The sequence below is a fragment of the Danio aesculapii genome, chromosome 19, assembly GCF_903798145.1.
Source record: "Danio aesculapii chromosome 19, fDanAes4.1, whole genome shotgun sequence".
Lineage (NCBI taxonomy): Eukaryota > Metazoa > Chordata > Actinopteri > Cypriniformes > Danionidae > Danio > Danio aesculapii.
Window position 1 is genome coordinate 18,727,153 of NC_079453.1, and position 21,222 is coordinate 18,748,374.

At 37.1% G+C, this 21,222-nt stretch overlaps 1 protein-coding gene across 4 annotated transcripts in view; it reads right to left on the reverse strand.

Annotated features, from left to right (window-relative positions):
- The window catches only part of cspg5b (chondroitin sulfate proteoglycan 5b), a 104,367-nt gene that overhangs the window by 47,500 nt on the left and 35,645 nt on the right, over positions 1–21,222 (reverse strand). For 2 of the 4 annotated variants that reach the window (XM_056479934.1, XM_056479929.1), the window contains exons 3-5: positions 17,562–17,750; positions 13,181–13,334; positions 2,191–2,316 (exon numbers count right to left, since the gene is read on the reverse strand). In XM_056479934.1, coding sequence (XP_056335909.1) covers positions 2,191–2,316; positions 13,181–13,334; positions 17,562–17,750 — 469 coding nt within the window. Of the gene's footprint in view, positions 1–2,190; positions 2,317–10,060; positions 10,118–13,180; positions 13,335–17,561; positions 17,751–21,222 lie in introns of all 4 variants that reach the window. The other 2 variants (XM_056479930.1, XM_056479931.1) reach the window with 2 other exon arrangements.

Sequence of the window (21,222 nt, forward strand, 5' to 3'; positions counted from 1 at the left end):
TTAGAGTAATTAGGCAAGTTATTATGTAACGATGGTTTGTTCTGTAGACATCTGAAAAATATTTAGCTTAAAGGGGCTAATAATTTTGACCCTAAAATGGATTTAAAAACAATTTAAAACTGCTTTTATTCTAGGTGAAATAAAACAAATAAAACTTTTTACAGAAGAAAAAATATTGTCAGACAAATTTCTTCGCTCTGTTAAACATGATTTGGGAAATATTTAAAAAAGAAAAAAAATTCAAAGGGGGCTAATAATTCTGACTTCAACTGTACTTTATATATACTCTAGAAAAAAAATTATCAAATAAAAATCTTAAAGACCGCATACAAGATAAATTAAATCATTCCATACAGTGACATTTTATGATTAAGTCATGAATTGGCTTTTTCCTCTTCGCCAAACACAAAACATTGCTCAGCAATGACAAAAAGTCATGGGAATTATTTTAGTTTTTGTCAAAAATATACTAAACCCAACATGCCATCCTTTAATCTTGTAATTACGTATTGATATGAAGGTGAAATGTACCTAAGGAATGCTGAAGCCATGCACAGGAGTCAAGCAAAAGAGTGAGGAGCAGTAAATGTGAAAAGCAGTCAAAATGGGAGCAGTGGAGTTCAGGAATACACTGGGACTTTGTTGTGTAATGGTACAATTTGTTTTTATTCCAAACAAACTGACTTTATTTATTCTCATTTCTCAATGTTCACAAAAAAAAAACATTACAAAGTACAAAAAAAAATTCAGTACATCAAAATAATCTGAATCAGTTAGTTTCAAGACACATTGCGCATTGAAACAGTATCATACTGCATGTAAATACCAATCCAAGCAGTATTTGTAAGTATATACTCAGACCTACTCACTGAAGAAGTCAAGAAACATCTACAAATCTCAATTTTATAACACTGTCTAGCTATATAATTTCCCACAGACAGTTTATTTGTTACGAAAGACCACCAATGCATGCTGACTAGAGTAAGGCAGGACAGACAGGAGTTCAGAAAGTGAAGGTGTCACAGCGGTGAGGACTGAAGGTCAAAGGTTGAAAACCTGATGGCTAAACCTTTGCTTTCAGGGGTGTAGAGTGTCATAGTGTAGCGTGACATAGCGTAACAAAGCTTGACATAACACAGTGCAGCATGACATCAGCAGTGACAGCAAGCAAGGACAAGGTGAATGTTCTGGCAATTGGAAATCCACCGTATGGTGAAAGCACACAAACATACGCTAGCATGCTAGTTCAGGGTTTTCTTTGTGTATTTTGAGGCTGAAAGAGTATGGAGAGAGATTAGACTCAATAATAATTCACGCAAAAGACACGATGTACACATGCGTAGCCAAATTCACGTACGTAAAATATTTATTTATACTTACAAAAACAATTCACATGCACAAAATAAAAATACATTTTCATAAAATACGTTTCACAAATGCAAAACACCATTTGCAAATATATAAGAGTGCACAAAAAGTTTTGAATGTTTAAAATTCACGAGTTCATCCTGAATGAGAATGTGCAAATCCTCTCTCACGTACGACTCACCCTGAATACGAGTGTGTGCACTTTTGAGACTTTCCTGCCAGAAACAGGCAACTCGTACCTCTCAGCCAATCAGATGAGAGCTGTACTCGATGTCAACCACTCTGCGCTCCTTTTGCGCAGTCTGTTCCTCTAACCAACATGTAAGCTCGCATCTTATTGGCTACAGGGCACGAGTGACTCACGTGGGAGGTGTGTGCTGACAGGAAAGTCTCAAAAATGCACACACTCGTATTCAGGGTGAGTCGTAGGTGAGAGAGGATTTGCACATTCTCATTCAGGATGAACTCGTGAATTTTAAACATTCAAAACTTTTTGTGCACTCTTATATATTTGCAAATGGTGTTTTGCATTTGTGAAACGTATTTTATGAAAATGTATTTTTATTTTGTGCATGTGAATTGTTTTTGTAAGTATAAATAAATATTTTACGTACGTGAATTTGGCTACGCATGTGTACATCGTGTCTTTTGCGTGAATTATTATTGAGTCTAATCTCTCTCCATAAAAGAGTGCCATGTCAATGATTAATCCACTAATTAAGTCATTTTAGTAACTTTGAGTGTGTTGTTACAGTCACAGCACCAGTGTGTGGCTATAAAGTGTTACTACACGTTGTTCATGTTGTTCTGCGGTGAGTTTACCTCCTCTGCATTGTCCTCTGCGGCAGGCTTGTCGTTTTCCAGTTTTGGCGTAACTGAGTTCTGGTTGTTCAAAGACTCGTCCTCTTTAGGGGGATATTTGCATGGCTCTTCTTTGCTGGTGTCATCCTGCAGAGTAACACACATACATGAGATTACTAAAAGATAAAAGTACTGTAAAGTACTGTAAAAGTACTGTAATTAAGTTGAGTATTTTTATTTTGGCGATCACTATATTACAAAGCCATATATATATCAATCTGTTATTTTGAACTGGACAAATCATCACCCACTTAGAAGTGTAATGGAGGTCTCCAATTTGAGTATGATCTGATTATTTTCAGTTAATAAAATACATGTTTCATCAAAAAGTACCTCACATAAAATGTACATACAAAGATGTGCTTGAAAAGAAAGTAGAACCTACTATAATGTAATGCAGTATTACAGTAGTACTTAACCATAGATATATACACTAGACATCGCACACGGATCCTGAGCATGCATCAATACCGCCGCCATATTTGTACAGTGCTCACAGGACAAATGTCATTCAACCGCACTAGTCAAGACTAGAGCCAATCTAAAAATGCTGGATTTTTGGGCTGCGTACGGATGTAGTAACAAGCGAACAAAGAAAACAATGCATAAATGTATTACATTTCATGGGTATGTAAGGTCCACCCAGTTGGTCCAATGAAGGTGTCCACTGGTGAAGGTTCAGCATTTCCAGTGCACAATGTTTTTTCAGTTTAACCTTAACTCATATTTGACTCCAATTTTAATTTGGGGTGGTTTAGAATATTAATATATTTATCTTTCGTTTTATCTCACTCCAATCATAAAACATTAAGAAGATTATATCAATATATAATTTAGATAAGGGCGACACAGTGGCGCAGTAGGTAGTGCTGGTTAGAGCCTCGGCGGGGTGAGTTGGTGTTTCTGTGTGGAGTTTGCATGTTCTCCTTGCGTTCGCGTGGGTTTCCTCCGGGTGCTCTGGTTTCCCCCACAGTCCAAAGACATGTGGTACAGGTGAATTGGGTAGGCTAAATTGTCCGTGTGTGAATAAGTGTGTATGTGCTTCCCAGTGATGGGTTGCAGCTGAAAGGGCATCCGCTGCATAAAACAAATGCTGGATAAGTTAGTAGTTCATTCTGCTGTGGCGACCCCAGATTAATAAAGGAACTAAGCCGAAAAGTTGAATGAATGAATGAATGAATGAATGAATGAATTTAGATAAATGTTTGTACCTTTTGTCTTCCTTTGTAACTACTATATTTGTTCATTCGGGTGCTCATGTCGCTCAGAGGAATCGATTCGGCCGATGGCATCCCTCACGGCCACACTCTTATCAGTCTTGATTATTAAACAGCGGTAATTGACTAATATTTTTAGATGGCCGCTCCTATGCCTACTCATTCTAAAGTATTTTTGATTAGTCCCGTTAGATGTACACCCTTGAGTAAAGACAATATCATTTTTAATCAGAGGTCAAGGCCATTATTATAAATGTAACCGACTACTGTTCTTTATAATAATTTTGGTTTAGCCAAGCCCATGGTTTCCCAGGTACACTAAATTTAGAATAACATTACTTTCAAACAAGGGCCAGGCACCCTATCTAGGTTAGTCGTGCAACACCCTGTTGCCCTAGACTGAAATAACTCCTTTTCCACCTAAAGTACACTTAAATCAATATCAAAAGTCAGTCGGATCCCTAAAATACAGTTAGTGTGCCCAATGCTCCATCTCAACCTGACTTTAGTCCGTCTACTGACCTGACGCAGGAAGTGCAGAAACAAGGAAACAGCGTAACCTACTAAAATAAATAACTACAGAGTAAGCAGAATGCGTTCAGACATAACAATTTAATAGTCAGGTAAATATGTATTATGCCAATTATTGTTATTCAGTCAATTTATTAAAAAAATCAATACAAGACATCAAATTCTCAAAGATGGATCTAAGATCAAAAGATGCATTCATATTTTTCAACATTCATATTTTGAGATGACCATTCTGTGTGAGATGAAGAGGAGAGTGAGTGAACGGGGTTGTGGGAGATGCTTCAAATGTAAATGAAGGAAAGGAGAGGAGTGAACTTTCCTGCATTCCCACCTGGTGGGGTATGGAGCCAGCCCATCCTTGTATTATCGAAGACATAAAAGTATCTGTGGTACCTCAAATCTTATTTGACTTTTGTACTAAACAAGCAACGTTATTGACGATAATACAGTCACATACTGTACTGACCAAAAGGCAAAGTAGCACCAACCTTGACTAAATTCTAGGCTTATGCTAGTTTTGTTGAATAAATTTAGCACACAATGTAACTGAAATATGACAACAAGACGCTGCGGTGCCAGAAACTTGTATGATTGTGTTTTGAATTAACATAAGGGTGCCTGTAAACATAGTGAGACGCGGGGATTTCGATGGTTCACATAAGCCGTTTATAACGGAGATTCTTTCTCCCCGTAGATATATGTATAAATGTTTACATTTGTATGGCTCTGGATGGCCAGTCCTCTGCTACACCTTGGTGGTCCCATTTATTTCAAACGCTACCCTGTACTAAAATGGCGGCTCTATTGACGCATTCCTTCCAATAGACAACAACATCGTAGGCAACATCTAATGTAAATATCTATGGTACTTAACTATAGTAGAATAATCATTTATTAGGGTATCTGTACTTTTACTCATCTTCTTGATTTGTGCACATCATCCACTGCTGTACAACTGGCATACACATCTCAAATGTTACTACAGTAACTCATACAATCACACACATAAATGGAGCTTTTTAATGATACTCCTTTTAATGTGTTTGGAGCAGGACAGCCCCTAAATTGTTGTATGAAAAAAACAGCATGATCACATAAAGAGATTTGGAATGGCATGACAGAAGAAATTGGAAAATTGTCATGTTTTGTTGAACTATACCTTCTGAACTTCTTCCAAACCATTATTATTAGTGCAATTATGGATTATGCAGGTCTGAGACTTTATGTTATTAATATAAATGTATTTTCAAAGACAAAAAAACATACAGTACAATCAAAATGACAATAAATATGATTTTTTATTTATTTTATGACAATAATACCATAATGTTAAAACATTATGAGTTTTATCAGTGTTTTAAAATGTTTGACTTTAGTTAATTAACCCTGTATTATTAAACTGTACTGTACTACCCTTGCGTTATGTTGGTGGCTGTTTTGCACCATTGACTTCCATTAAAAAGACATTTTTGATTGCAAACCCATGACACCATATAATCATGCATTCTTAATTGTTGGTGGTTTCCCTGTTGGGAAGAGGTCAAATTTGTTATTTTACAGTAACTGTAAATTAGTAAATTTGCCAACAGTGTATTGTTGTCCCTAGATGACAATAGTATAAACAAAACTTCCTGGCCTTAATTAGGTAGATCTGAATTCGGACTTTTTTTCAAAGCTCAGACACTAAACTTCAGAGCATGAACTGCTAAATGAAATCCACCAGCAGGAAATTCAAAGGATATCTGCAGTTTCTACTGTTTTGCACGGGGTATTATTAACAAATATAAACATAGTGGTTACATGTAAATTGCAAGATATTAGAGCAAGGAGTTTTAAATCCAAAATTTACAGCTATAAATGTGTTTGATTACTAATAGTAGGCATTAAAACATTTATGTTGACTGAAACAAAGCTTTTTGGTAATTCTCTACCTGTGATCTCCCTTTCTGAAATCAGAAAGGCAGTGATTGTACTGCACGTGAAGAGGGGAAAAAAAAGAAAGACTTTACACATGCTGCTAAAATCAGACATAACATGTAAATAAGCAATACCATTTTAATTCAGCTCTATTTAATTAAGACGATTTATTTTTGTCTTATCATTTTGACACTCGTAATTCTATGTTTTTGATCATACTGCAAGAAAGAAAGGAATACTTTATGCATGCTTCTGAAATCAACCGTGTAACAACAGCACTTATCATCAAAAGAGAGGGTGAAAAATGTCAAATAAAGTCTCCCCGGAGGTGCTAAGACAAGTAAACAACACACAAGAAACAAAGTCACGTAGGGACACTTTCGTAGCTCTTTCTTCTACGATCTGTCATGCCTCATTTCTTGTCTCATCTCAGTCTTGCTTTGTTTCTCCTCCCTGTTGCACACTGCATCTGTCAAACACTTTTAATCTTGAAAGAGTCTCTCTCATTAAGAAATCTCTTGGGGCTGGGACTATGAATGAGGTTTGAAATAAAAAACCAAAAAAAAAAACCTGATATGTCGAAAGATAGATCTAGATTTTGTTTTCACTTCAGAATAAACAAAGTGCTGGAGAACAGGATCTGACAAGGTCAAGGTTCATCGGGTACTGCAGGGTAACAGGTCAATATAACAACACAGTTTGAACCTCCTTGAAAGAGCAAATGTTACATGCTTTAAGGCTAGGAAACATTTATTCGTGATAATCTAATTTGAAAGGTTACATCAAGAAGGGAGAAAGAATATCCATAACAGTATTCATGTTTCTGCCCTTTCTATAACTGTCTCTTAAATAGGCAGTCCTTTTTGGTGAATCACTACTGACATTAAAGAAACAGCAGTGTTAAATTCATTCATTCATTCATTTTCTTTTCGTCTTAGTCCCTTTATTAATCTGGGGTCACCACAGCGGAATAAACCGCCAATTTATCCAGTATATGTTTTACGCAGCGGAAGCCCTTCCAGCTGCAACCCATCACTGGGAAACAACCATACACACTCAATCACACACACACACACTGCGGCCAATTTAGCTTACCCAATTCACCTACAGCACATGTCTTTGGACTGTGGGGGAAACCGGATGACCCGGAGGAAACCCACACGAACACGGGGAGAACATGCAACCTCCTCACAGAAATGCCAACAGACCCAGTCGAGGCTCGAACCAGCAACCTTCTTGCTGTGAGGCGATTGTGCCACCCACTGCACCACTGTGTCGCCCGCAGTGGTAAATACAAATGTAAAATAACAAAACAAACAACTCAGCTGTTTTATTTATTTCATGTATTACAAATTATATTGGTTTTATCATTTTGACACTCAAAATTCTAACAGTCAGTGTTTGTTTTTCTTATATCTCAGGTCTCGTATCTCATGACTATGACCTTGTTCTAAATATTTCTTTTTTTTGTACAACAGTTCTGTCTGGTTCTCGAATCTGATTGGCTGATAGCCATGTGGTATTCTGCAATAACAGCACTCATACAGCCTTCTCACCCTTCTGTATAACTCTGCCCACATAGAGTGTCAGCAGACAAATTAACTCACTACAGTTAAAGTCCATGTAAGGCAAGTCAATTCACTCGGCGGCCATCTTTGAAACACCTCACGGGCAGTATGCTCGGGCATTCTGTCTTAATGAGGAAACATCAAATTCTCCAAAACCGCTTGCCAAGCTTACGATTGAATTTCATATCAGGAATCACCAATAAAATTAAACAACAACTGTTTAGTTTCATTTCTAAATGTCCACATCACACAAAACCTGCAAAAACTCATGTCTGGTCCGAGCCCCTCACACAGAGTATCGTCTGTCTATTGAGGATTGGCTCTTGTACTAGAAGGCAGACTTTATTCACCATATAGCGATCGATGATTGGCTCCTGTACTAGTAGGCGGGCCTTTGTTCATCATATTGACCGTTACACTTTTCCCCATTTAAATAGATACGAGTGACATGTCTTGTATTCTATAGTCTAGGCTACAGTGTCAAATACTGCAGCTGTTGGAGAACATAATGTACTTTTAAGGCTTTTTTAGGTGACAATGTAGTTGTTTAGATTGCAACTATGCAGTTTATTTATAAGGACAGTGTCTATTTTAAATATTTATAATTTTGGAGATACAGCGCGTCTGCATCCATCACCCTGTCTAAATGAGCAGAGCAAAGAGGATTGACGGTCCACCACAAGATGGCGACAAGACCGCATAATATGTCCATAAAAGAGAAAAACTGAATTTCAAACCATATCTGATCAAATCATTATAAAACAGGTAAGTGACTTTCTAAGTCGATCTCTCTATTTTGTATGTTGTAGTGCTGTATTTATACCACAGTCTGGTAGTGTTTGCTTGGCTTTCCTTTCGCTTTTTCGCGGTTAATTACTGTGATGTCCCGATTGCAACAGAGAAATACTGGGAAATGTCAATAGTATCTGGATGCAGCCTCTATGATGCAAGCTGCGATTGCATCACTCAGCGATGCAATGTCAGACACAATGCATTTAATAGAGCGAGTGACGTCACTGTGAGGTGTAGGGATAGGGGTGGGGTTAGGTGAGCCCATTAAAAAGCATTGGATGCAGCACAGATTGCACTGCACTAGGTCTGCATACAGACCCCTCTTGGAAATGTCTCTAGACTGATGGCATTTTATGCTGTTCAGCCTTATAATCTTAAAATGTAAGTAAAATCAACTGTTTTGTCATAACTTTAGATATTACGCTAGAGCAGGGGTGCCCAAACCTTTTCTTATGAAGGACCAAAAACCAAACTTGATTGAGGCTAGTGGGCTGAAGATAAATATAGTTGGATAATTTCCTAGTTTATTAATAATGTTTTGTAATGCCTAGAAAACATTGCTTTATAATAACTAATAATAGTTTTTTTTACATTTAATAATGAACTTATTACAATAAAAACAAAACCTACATTTCTCATGATCTCATTTGTCAGAATTTTTTGTTTTGTTTCTACTTTTTGCCTTGATTTGCTTGCCGATGTCTTCTGCAGTCCTCTATCCGTTGAGTGACAATTTTTACATTTGAAAAAACTTGACTCATTTACAACATTAATTGAATAATTGAAACTTTTAATTTCAGTTTGCTGTTTTGTAGTGCAGCGATAAAACAATCAAAAAAGTTTACGTAAAATTAGAAATGACGATCTCTGTGTTAAAGACCTTCGTACCAACTCTCTACATCATACTCACTTCTTCTCTAAGATGTGATAGAGGGCCAAATCAAAGGTTACAACGGGCCAACTTTGGCCTGCAGGCCCTACTTTGGGCATCTCTGCGCTAGAGAATCATTTAAATGCTACCTCTAAAATGACGACATCAGCTGCAGATGTGAATGAATGGCGGAAGAAGTTAGTTCCTCATCCAAAAGGATTTTGAGACTATGTGTTTGATTTTCTTTTTTTTATACATGATTAAACTGTCAAACTGTTGTATAAACGCAATATCACACTCGTACTGCAATATGGCTGTATATCGTCACTGGTGGGATACAACGCACGTGTCCCACCAGTGCCAATATACAGCCATATCGCACTGCTAAGAGTGTGATATTTCATTTATACAACAGCTTTTTTTTCAAACCGTAATGTAATTAACACTTTTATGTGGGTTTTCAAGATTTTTGTTATTTAATTTTTCTAGAAATAAATATGTGTTTAATATTCATGTATTTCATTTATTAATTTAAGTAATAATGATATATATTCATTAATTTTTTATTATTTTTTAAAATACAGATAAACTCTGGTATATATTTTGTGCATCCCAAGAATTACACATAAAATGGACTAGATAGTGACACTGCAAGTTCTCTGAAAAACAGATAAATGAAGCAGGTTCTATGCAAACTACAAATTCACAGTAGCAACTACAATGAAGAAGCGCCTCTATTTTTAACCACTAAATTGATTATTGCTTTGCCACATTAATTACACAAGAAACAAAGACTCAAGAAGAGGAAAAAGTGTGATTTTACTAAGACATTGTACTTTCCGAGGTAGGTAATAATGAAACTACAGGATTAAAGCATTTGATTTGAATTAGCAGGGAAGGGAAGCGCATCAGGAAGAGGTCAGTTTGAGTCTTACCTCACTGCAGGGATCTTCTTTGGGTTTATATTCCCACGTGTATCTGCTCATGGTTTTCTAAGGAGTGGGGTGGCGAGAGAGGATTACTCTAGTGACACACTTCTAATACTGCCTCATCATGCCCTCTCAATTAACCTCAGCCTTAGCATTCCATTCCATTAGTGCGCATTTACATGGACATCAGTAATCTTATTATTTACTTTTTTCTTTGTTTCACGTTTTACGTGTTGTCATAAACTGGTCCATCAACGGGACTTTTTCACATGCCTGAAGTTGCTTAAATTACAGCAAACATGACTTGGTGGCGCTCAGGCACAAAGCAGTCTAGGTGAGCACACATTCCTAATGAAGAAGTTGCACAAAGGCAAAATTAATGTGAAACTGCTTTTTTCAGTGGTGTTTGAACACAAAGGGTCCTATCATATACCCAGCGCAATAAGGCGCAAGACACGTTTCGAATGATTTGTTGCTGTTTTCAGACCAGCTCAACTGTAATTTTCACGTTTTGCACCACATTTTTCAAATAGCAAATCCGCTTTGTGGACTTATGGGTGTATCGGTACAAAAAGGAGATGTATTAAGGCATATTGTTGGCGCGTTGCTACTTTGAGGAACTGAAATAGACAGTGCCTTTGACCAACTAAAAGCTGATCTAAAGTCCAGCTCAGAGTGCATTAGCTGAGTGCCTATGCGAGTCCAAAATGCTTACACATTACTTAATACACACAGGATGTACAGCAATGCACAAATATCTTTACATATGAAAAAAAAAAAATTTAAAAGATTAAAATGTTACAAAATTATTACTTTCTACATAAATATAAAAAAACACTACCTCCATGCCGTCTTCCCCTCGGGGTGCTTTTTTCAGTTTATGACAATTTGCATTTGTATAATGTTATTATTATTAGCCATATTATTTATTATATGGATATTTATATTTGTTTTAATAAAAACAAATTTAGATTTGTCTAGGGATGTCCAGACCTGATCATGTGATTGGAAATCGGGCCCAATCACGCAGTTTCAGACTCGATCGGAATCGGATGTTACCTCCCAATCAGGACTCAAATATAAATGTATATATATTCTCATAATTTTTTAACACATCTATCTACCTCTTTCCTGACTTCACACAAAAACAGCAACGTGTGCGGCATGACCACTTTGTTGCAGAGAGGCTATTGGTTAAATGCCGGCAAAGTAGAACAAGGAAGCAGCTTGGAGCAGAAATCGCGAGAATGTTTGCGGTCTGGAGGTATTATAAAGTTGATGACGACAACAGTGCCATAGCAAACTGTGAGATACTGTATGTAAACTTAGGATTGCAAGAGGTGGAAAGGAAAATGCTGCATTTAACACAACAAACAAAAAGGGTTTAATGTTAAAATAAGGTGAATTAAATAAAAATAAGGAACATCCTGGATCTGTTTCTTCACTCTTTTTTATAATTTTTTCATGTATTGTAGAAGTATCGGATCGGGTTTCGGTAGACAGTCAAAATCAAATCACTCAGACTCAGACTCGAGGGCAAAAAACTTGATTGGGACATGCCTAGATTTGTCCACCTGTCTCCATTTTTGGAGACGTGTGCATCACCATAGGTTGCATAGGACGTGTATTTGGATATAACTCTGTTTTTTGAGCACACTTTATTATTATTGTTCATTTATTTGTTTTCTGAAAATTAGAACTGAATTTAGAAATAGTTAGGCTAATGGACGTCTTCAGTGGAGTGAGTTTCCACTGTATCCTCATCCATGAAACTGTTTCATTCATTCATTCATTTTCTTTTCGGCTTAGTCTCTTTATTAATCTGGGGTCACCATCGCCAATTTATTCAGCATATGTTTTTATGCAGCAGATGCCCTTCTAGCTGCAAACCATCACTGGGAAACACTCATTCACACTACAGACAATTTAGCTTACCCAATTCACCTGTAACACGTGTCTTTGGAATTGTGGGGGAAACAGAGCACCTGGAGGAAACCTGCACCAACATAGGGAGAACATGCAAACTCCACAGAGAAATGCCAACTGACCCAGCCAAGGCTCGAACCAGCGACCTTCTGGCTGTGAGGTGAGGTACTCCTTTACTTACTTGCACGAATGTAAAGGAGTAAAGTAAAAAGAAAGTAAAGAAGCAGAATGGAGGAGGCTCTATCTTTTTTCTCGCTGCAGATGCTTTTATTTAGAACACAACTTAAATCAGCCTTTAGGCTGGCCAGTCAGGCTTGCTCCTGTTGATGTCGTCAATCTGGCAACCTGCGCTTGCGTGTGTTTTGAACCAGGCATACAAACCTAGTTCATCCACTGGGTATCAAATTTACATACAGCACCTCTAGCTTGATAAATCAATAAAGTACATGGCACGTATGACTTTAGCCGGATTAAGGTAATCAAACATGTCTGTTCACATGGTTGATTATTTAAATCAGAGTATTGTCGTAAAGTGATAGTTCACCCAAAAATGAAAAGTCTTCAATCATTTCCAAACTTGTTGTTTTGTCCTTCTGTTGAATGCAATTGAAGATATTTTGAAAAATGTTGGTCTTCCATATCATATTTTTTCCTATTATGCTTCCAACATTCTTCAAAATATCATCTTTTGTGTTCAACAGAATAAAGAAACTCATGAATGCTTCGAACCACTTGAGGATGAGTAAAATGTGAGTAAACTTCAGAATAAAGTTGTCCATGTAAATGTACTGGTTTCACTGTGTCCTGTGCAAGAACAGGACCAAAACTGCAGTTTAAGTATGGCTGTTTGAAAAACATTGCACTGATTGCCCAACCCTGCTTCACAACCGCTAACTAATATGATCAGTATGTTTGGAACCACATTAAATAATCCAGTTTCCGCAATGCTTCATGCAGCCTGCAGTACCTCACATGACCTCGGGAGCATGTGAGTAAATGACAACAATCACAGAAAAGAGACGCATGAAGAGAATTTCTCATTATGATGATAATGATGATGACAGTGGAAAAGCGTGATCATCCACACGTGAAGCAGAAAAGAAGAATATACCACATAAATCAAGACGGAGTGAATAATTTATACCTCCAGTTCTCATGCATGGTGGAAAACAGAGGGGAAGAGAGGAGAGGAAAAGTTACCTGACACACAATGTTATCATAGTAAGCCAAAGCACGGGCATGGGGGAGGTTAGTCGGGGTGTCACACAGTGTCCTTACGTTTGCCTGAGAGCCCTCTGCGACAGTGGACAGCGAGAAGTTATCAATGTGCTGCTCCAACTTTGGACGGTACTTACTGAAAGACAGAGAGAAAACAAGATATGACTACATAGAAAAGCTTATTGGGACTTAATGTGAACGAGTTGCCTGAATGTTAGAAACATTGTTGTAGTAGACTATACTGATACGTATACATGAAGTGAAAAGAAGGACCGAAAGAAAGAAAAAGAAAGAAAGAAAGAAAGAAAGAAAGAAAGAAAGAAAAGAAGATGTAGTGTAATTTTAACACTGCTTTAATATACAGATTTAGCTCACTGTGGTACAATAAGTATTGCAAGGATGGCATGGAAGATAAAGCATTCAAGTGTGTGAATGGCGATTGGCTCTTTGCCCTTTACAAAGCTGCTCAGTGTATTTAACAATAAAACAATAATAGTATTTGAATATTGTTGCATGTACTCTTTGAAATGAATAAACATGACTAAGAAAAAAGTTTGATTTATACCCTTTAGTTGTTATGCTTAATTTGGTGAAAGGAGTTCAGTTAGGTCACACGTAGCTTCAATCAGAAGTTATAGAAGCTCATAATTCATGCACAGTTCTAAGGTCCAACAAAACCCTCTCAGGAGAGAAACCAGTCCTTTTACAGTGCATCTGAGTCTTTTATTGCATATTATTGAATTCATACTCAAAGTAGAACTGAAGTAACATTCAATACAAGATCATTTTTATGCAGCAGATGCCCTTCCAGCCGCAACCCAGTACTGGGAAACACCCATACACTCTCGCACTCACACACTATGGATGATTTTTGTTTTACCTAAATCCCCTATATGTCTTTGGACTGTGGGGAAAACCCGAAGGAAACCCTCGGGAACAATAGACAAACTCCACACAAAAATGCCAACTGGCCCAGTCAGAAACCGGCGATGTTCTTGCTGTGCAGTGACAGTGCTAACCACAGAGCCACTATGCTGCCTGCAAGATGATTAGTTATAACAATTCAAAAAGTACCTGCAGTTTTTTTGTCATATATTTTGAGGATATCTTAAAAATACTATGTTTTGTGAAGACAATATAATGAATCGTCTTATCTTATTCAGTTCAGTTGAATTTTAGATCATCTTTTATTTCTATTTTACAATGTAGATTGTGCCAAAACAACTTAACATTGATGAAGACAACAGAATAAAATGCAATAACAATATTTCAGACAGTGTACACATTCCAGCAAGTGAAGCAGGCAGGAGGGTAGTGTAGAATGAGCCTAGTCCCCAGATATGAATATTATTGAGCATGTCTGTGGTACGATGGAGGAGGCATTGAAGATGAATCTAAAGAATCTTGATGAACTCTGAGAGTCCTGCAAGAACACTTTCTTTGCCATTCCAGATTACCTAATTAAGTTAATTGAGTCTTTGCAGAGATGTATGAATGCAGTCCTCCAAGCTCATGGGAGTCATACACAATATTAATTCTTTTTCCACTGCACCATGACTTTATATATACTGTACATTATTTCTGTTAAGTGACAAGACTTTTGTCTAAGCAAAGTCAGACCTTACTGCCCTAATTAAATAATTAAAAATCAAGGCATGATCATATTTTATTTTGGTAAAATAAGCATAATCTAGAGGTCTTCGTCTTTCATATAAACCACTTCTGGTACCAAATGATCAACTAGAAGTCAAGTTATTATTCGTTGTTTCTAAAACTTGGATAGGCGACAAGACTTGTGTCAGGTAGTGTACACACACACACACCTATATATATATATATATGATATACACACATATATATATATATATATATATATATATATATATATATATATATATATATATATATATATATATATATATATATATATATATATATATATATATATATATAATATATATAAATATATATATATACAGTTGAAGTCAGAATTATTAGCCCCCATTTGATTTTTTTTTCTTTTTTAAATATTTTCCAAATGATGTTTAACTTTCTTCTGGAGAAAGTCTTATTTGTTTTGTTTGTTGGCTAGAATAAAAGCAGTTTTTAATTTTTGAAAAAATATTTTGAGGTAAAAATTATTAGCCCCTTTAAGCTATATTTTTTCGATAGTCTACAGAACAAACCATCGTTACATAATAACTTGCCTAAATACCCTAACCTGCCTAGTTAACCTAATTAACCTAGTTAAGCCTTTAAATGTCACTTTAAGCTGTATAGAAGTCTTGAAAAATATCTAGTCAAATATTATTTACTGTCATCATGGCAAAGATAAAATAAATTAGTTATTAGAAATGAGTTATTAAAAATATTATGTTCAGAAATGTGTTGATGAAATCTTCTCTCCGTTAAACAGAAATTGGGGAAAAAATAAACAGGGGGGCCAATAATTCTGACTTCAACTATATATATATATATATATATATATACACACATACACACACAAATGGTGTACAATAATTCTATATAATATTATTTAACGAAAAAGAAAAACTCTACAAATACCTTAACAGCACTTAAACCACTTTTTTACACAGGCCTTTGTATTTTGTTTTCACTTAATAATCAAAACCTTCATTTCAACACTAATGGGCAACATGGTGGCGCGACCGTCTCACAGCAAGAAGGTCACTGGTTCAAGCCCCTGCTGGGTCAGTTGGCATTTCTCTGTGGAGTTTACATGTTCTCCCCATGTTCGCATGGGTTTTCTCCGGGTGCTCCGGTTTCAGGCTGGAAAATGACCAGCTAAAACCATCTAAAACCAGCTTGACCAGCCTGGTTTAAGCTGGACATAGCTGGTTTTGGCTGGGCTCCCAGCCTGGCTCGGCTGGTCAAGCTGGTTTTAGCTGGTCATCTTCCAGCCTGACCAGCTAGGAACAGGCTAGAAATGGCTGGAAACCAGCCTGAAAATGGCCAAAACCCCTCTAAAACCAGGCTGGTCAACCAGCTTAAACCAACCAACCAGCCTAGGCTGGTTTAAGCTGTTATTTTCAGTAGGGATGGGCTGCGTCTGAAACTGCCTACTACTCAGTAGGTACTGCATTTGAATTTAAACGTACTACTCGGCTGTTAGTCAAGTACATTCTATAGAGTATGAATGTGAAAAGTATGAATGGAATTCGGGCGTACTATATCTGCCATTTTGTTATAGTCACGTGATCTACCTGCGTCAGTTGCGTCGCTTCACTCCCATTCATGAATTCTCTCGCGGGGCATCATGGAACAGTGCAACGTGCATGGGATGTGCACTTCAGAATCTCGCCGGAAGTAATAAGTCATCCTGGTACTTCTCGCATACTGATTTTCGAATTCTATGAATTCGGACATACTACTCGGCTCGCATACTGATTTTAGCGTACTATACAGTATGGAAGTACAGTATGCGGTTTCGGATGCACCCATGCAGTATAGGTGAATTAAATAAGCTAAATTGGCCAAAGTGTATGTGTGTGAATGTAAGAGTTTATGAGTGTTTCCCAGTGTTGGGTTGCAGCTGGAAGGGCATCCGCTGTGTGAAACATATGCTGGATAAGTTGGCAGATCATTTCGCTGTGGTGACCTCTGATTAATAAAGGACTAAGCCGAAAAGAAAACGAATGAATAAATTTCAAAACTACATGATGTGTTTACTTGTGTTGTTTTTGACTAATATTTAAATTGTGTGATGATTCGAAACATTAAAGCATGACAAAAATGCAAAAAGAACTCAGTAAGGGGGCAAACACTTTTTTACACCACTGTGGATGATCTTACAGCAAACATACCTGAGCAATAAGCCATCCAATTTCAATTCTATGAGGTCTTCAACCCCTAAACTCTCACCATCTCACAGGAGAGATGTTTTTCAGTGCATTTAAAAGAGAAAACTTAAACTAGAATTATATGACCACAAATATGCTACAGCAGATGCACCTCCTGGACAGTAAAAACTCAAACTTACAATCCCTTTCCACTGTTGTCATCTTGTGTTCTTCACTATGCTCGCTTCCTTTTATCTCTTCCACTTCTATGCACTCCATCTCACCCCTCTCTTGGACTGTTTAAATGCCTTTGGCTGCACAGAATATAGGTCACTCTCTCTCTCTCTTGTGTTGCACAGTCAGATTGGCCTACTTGCAGCAAAGAAGGGTGATATCACTGTGTTCAAAGCCCTTGTTAACACTGTACATTTTATTGTAATCCAGAAAGTACTACTGTATGCATGCTAATGTATCAGCTCGCCGCGAGTAACATTCAAACTGTTAAATGTGAAACGAAAAGTCCAGCAAGTGTCATCAGTCTTGTGTTTATGTGTGCATTTCACCTGTGCTTGCGAAGTCGTCTGTTTTCAGTCTTAAGCAAATGCAGCCTCTTGGAGAAAAACACTATAACCATGAAGAGGAGAAGCAACATGATGGCGGCTCCACCCACGGCTATACACATCACTTGGAAATCTGAAATGACTGATTCACACCTGGAGCCCTTGTTCCAGATATACTCCTGAATGTTGCACCTATACAAACCAGAGAGACAGATGTTAGAAAAACAGAAGTGTATCAAAATACTTTTCATTTGAACTTTGTATTAAATAAATATATATATGTAAAACAAAGAAAGAATGAGTTTTCACAAACATTTTAAGCAGCAACAAAAAAAAATGTTTCTTCACCACCAAATTAGCATATTAGAATTATTTCTGAAAGTGACTGATGACTTTTCTGTCATCACTGGTATAAACTGCATATTTTTAAAAAGTAAGAGAATTATATCAATACACTGTATAAATAATATTAATTAACATTTTATTATAGTCATAATATTGTTTACCTTTGAACAGTAGTGTATATAACATCCTTCATAAAACAATATTATTGCTTATCGCTAGTGTTGCTCAACGATATCAAGACATTCAGAAACAGAAAAAAAAATGTTTGAGACTGATAGTGGCAGCCAGAATAGAGAACAATGTCAAATTTACTGTCCTGCCCATGGACACTGTGTTGGAAACACCTTTCATAAGCGGTAATTAGTTTTTGTAATTTGATAAAAAGATGACATAATACAAACGTAAATACATATAAATATACATATGTTTTTGATAATAAGATTAAATTTAATTTAGAAGCACTTTAATAATAAGATCGAAATATTAAAAACTATATAACAGTTACAGTATATGCAGTAACACTCTTTTGAAAAGGTATATATATATATATATATATATGTACACACACACACACACACACACACACACACACACACACACACACACAGTTGAAGTCAGAATTATTAGCTCCCCTTTGAATTCTTTTTCTTTTTTAAATATTTCCTTAATGATTTTTAACAGAGCAAGGAAATTTTCACAGTATGTCTGATAATATTTTTTCTTCTGGAGAAAGTCTTATTTGCATTATTGTTTTATGTATAGAATAAAAACAGTATTTAAATTTTTTACAACCATTTTAATGTCAATATTATTAGCCCCTTTAAGTTATATATTTATTCGATAGTCTATAGAACAAACCATCGCTATACAATAACCTGCCTAGTTAACCTAATTAACCTAGTTAAGCCTTTAAATGTCACTTTAAGCTGTATAGAAGTGTCTTGAAAAATATCTAGTCAAATATTATTTACTGTCATCATGGCAAAGATAAAATAAATCAGTTATTAGAAATGAGTTATTAAACTATTATGATTAGAAATGTGTTGAAGAAAATATGGGAATTTTTGTAGGGAAAAAAAATAAGGGAGCAAATGATTCAGGGAGGCTAACAATTCTGACTTCATCTGTACATACATGTATATATTTTTTTGAACGAATCTTCAATATGACTTGGGAACTATGAGTCCTCTCAGGGAGTGATTCGTTCATCCGCGCGTGCGCAGACTGCGCACATTTGTGCAGGTATATATATATATATATATATATATATATATATATATATATATATATATATACACATACACACTCACACACACATATATACATAAATGGCCACTACCGCCGCATGTGGCGCCGCGGCAGGACTAAAGGCAGAATCTGCGTTGATTGATCAGCGTGACCCAAGGCGCCTGCCTTGCGCGTAGCTGTACATTTATTTTTCTGCGCGCTGTTTGTGTTGCTCTGCAAAAACTTTAGAAATGCTAGCTGGCAGTAGGTTTTTATATTCCTCTGTGTCGAGTTTCTTCACGGGTATTTAGTTTTTTCTGAACGATACAAGTAGCTAAAACTCACTCATTCACAGGTGGTGAACCATCGGACTTGCAATAACTTTAATCATAAGGTAAACACAAAACAAAAGTTAAAGCTGCGGTCACACTGGGCTTTTCCTCCCATAGACTTCCATTCATACGCACGCAAATGCGTCAGACCGGAAACGCATGGTCATGCGTCAAGTTTCGCATGTCGCTGCGGTGCAAAGTTCAAGCCTGGTGAACTCTGACCTGCAAAATTGCATCACTTGACTGCGTGAGACCAATCGAGGATCAAAACAGGACCTCTCTGGACAGAAATTTAAAACATGGAGCAATCGCTCGCTTTTTTTAATGTCTAATCATCTTGTTTAATCCCGCCCCTTTTCGTAGGGCCGCACGACAGAATTTCGCACACACAAACTGACCGCAGCTTTAATCTTTAACTCCTTCACGGGATTACACACTTGTAAGCAATTGTTCCATCAGTTCTGCGGCTCTTAGCACCACTCAAGCTTCCTACCGGTACCAAGGCAACCAATCACAGAGTACAGAGTAGTGATGGGTCGTTCTTGAACGATTCGTTCATTTTGAACGAATCTTCAATATGACTCGGGAACTATGAGTCCTCTTAGGGAGTGATTTGTTCATCCGCGCGTGTGCAGACTGCGCACATTTGTGCAGGTGGTATCGTTCATTTCAAGTCTTATGAGTAGTTCATCGCGGAAAGGCAGAAGCCAATTATTTGTGTTTAGAGCCGGAAAGAGAATTGATCCGTTCACCTCTCGAGTCCTGTATCGGGTTTGAGTCATTCGTTCCTCACGAGCCAATCATATGCGTTTAGAGCCGGAGAAAGAATTGATCCGTTCATCTCTCGAGTCCTCTATCGGGTCATTTGTTCATCACGGGTCAAGCTGCGGTCACACTAGGCTTTGTGTGTTTGTGTGTTTGAGTGTTTGTCGTACGGCGCTGCGAAAAGGGGTGGGATTAAACAAGATGATTAGACATAAAAAAAGCGAGCGATAGCTCCATGTTTTAAATTTCTGTCCAGAGAGGTCATGTTTTGATCCTCAATTGGTCTCACGCAGTCAAAGTGATGCGATTTCGCAGGTCAGAGTTCACCAAGCTTGAACTTTGCACCGCAGCAAACTGCAAAACTTAACGCATGACCCTGCGTTTCCAATCTGATGCATTCAAGTGCGTATGAATGGAAGTCTATGGGAGGAAAAGCCCAGTGTTACCACAGCTTCAATCATATGCATTAAGAGCCGGAAAGAGACTTGATCCGTTCACCTCTCGAGTCCTTGGGTTTGAGTCGATCTATCACGTGATGAACGAACGACTCAAGAACCAGAAGACTCGAAAGGTGAACTAATCATCATGGCTCCTATCGGCTCAGACTGTGTACATTGGTTAAGATTATATGTGACTGTCAGTGTAACGTGAACGAACCACTGACATTTGAAGACATGAAGAGGTGAGCTGAGCAAAGAGACAAAAATACCTTCATAGACAAAAGAGCAGGTAAACATTGAATTATTATTTTCTCCTTCTTATAGTATTCTATTTATGACTTATTTGTCGTGTGATCAACCTTTTGGGCTTGTTGTAGATGTGTTTGGAAGCAATTCGTAACATTTTAATAATATTTTGGCAAATTAAACCAAATGAATGAAATGACTCGAAAAAAGATTTGTTCATCTCGATGAACGAGACTCAAAGATTCAAGTCAGTAAAATGATCCAACATTCCCATCACTAGTACAGAGTAGTTACATTTTTTGAGAGGTG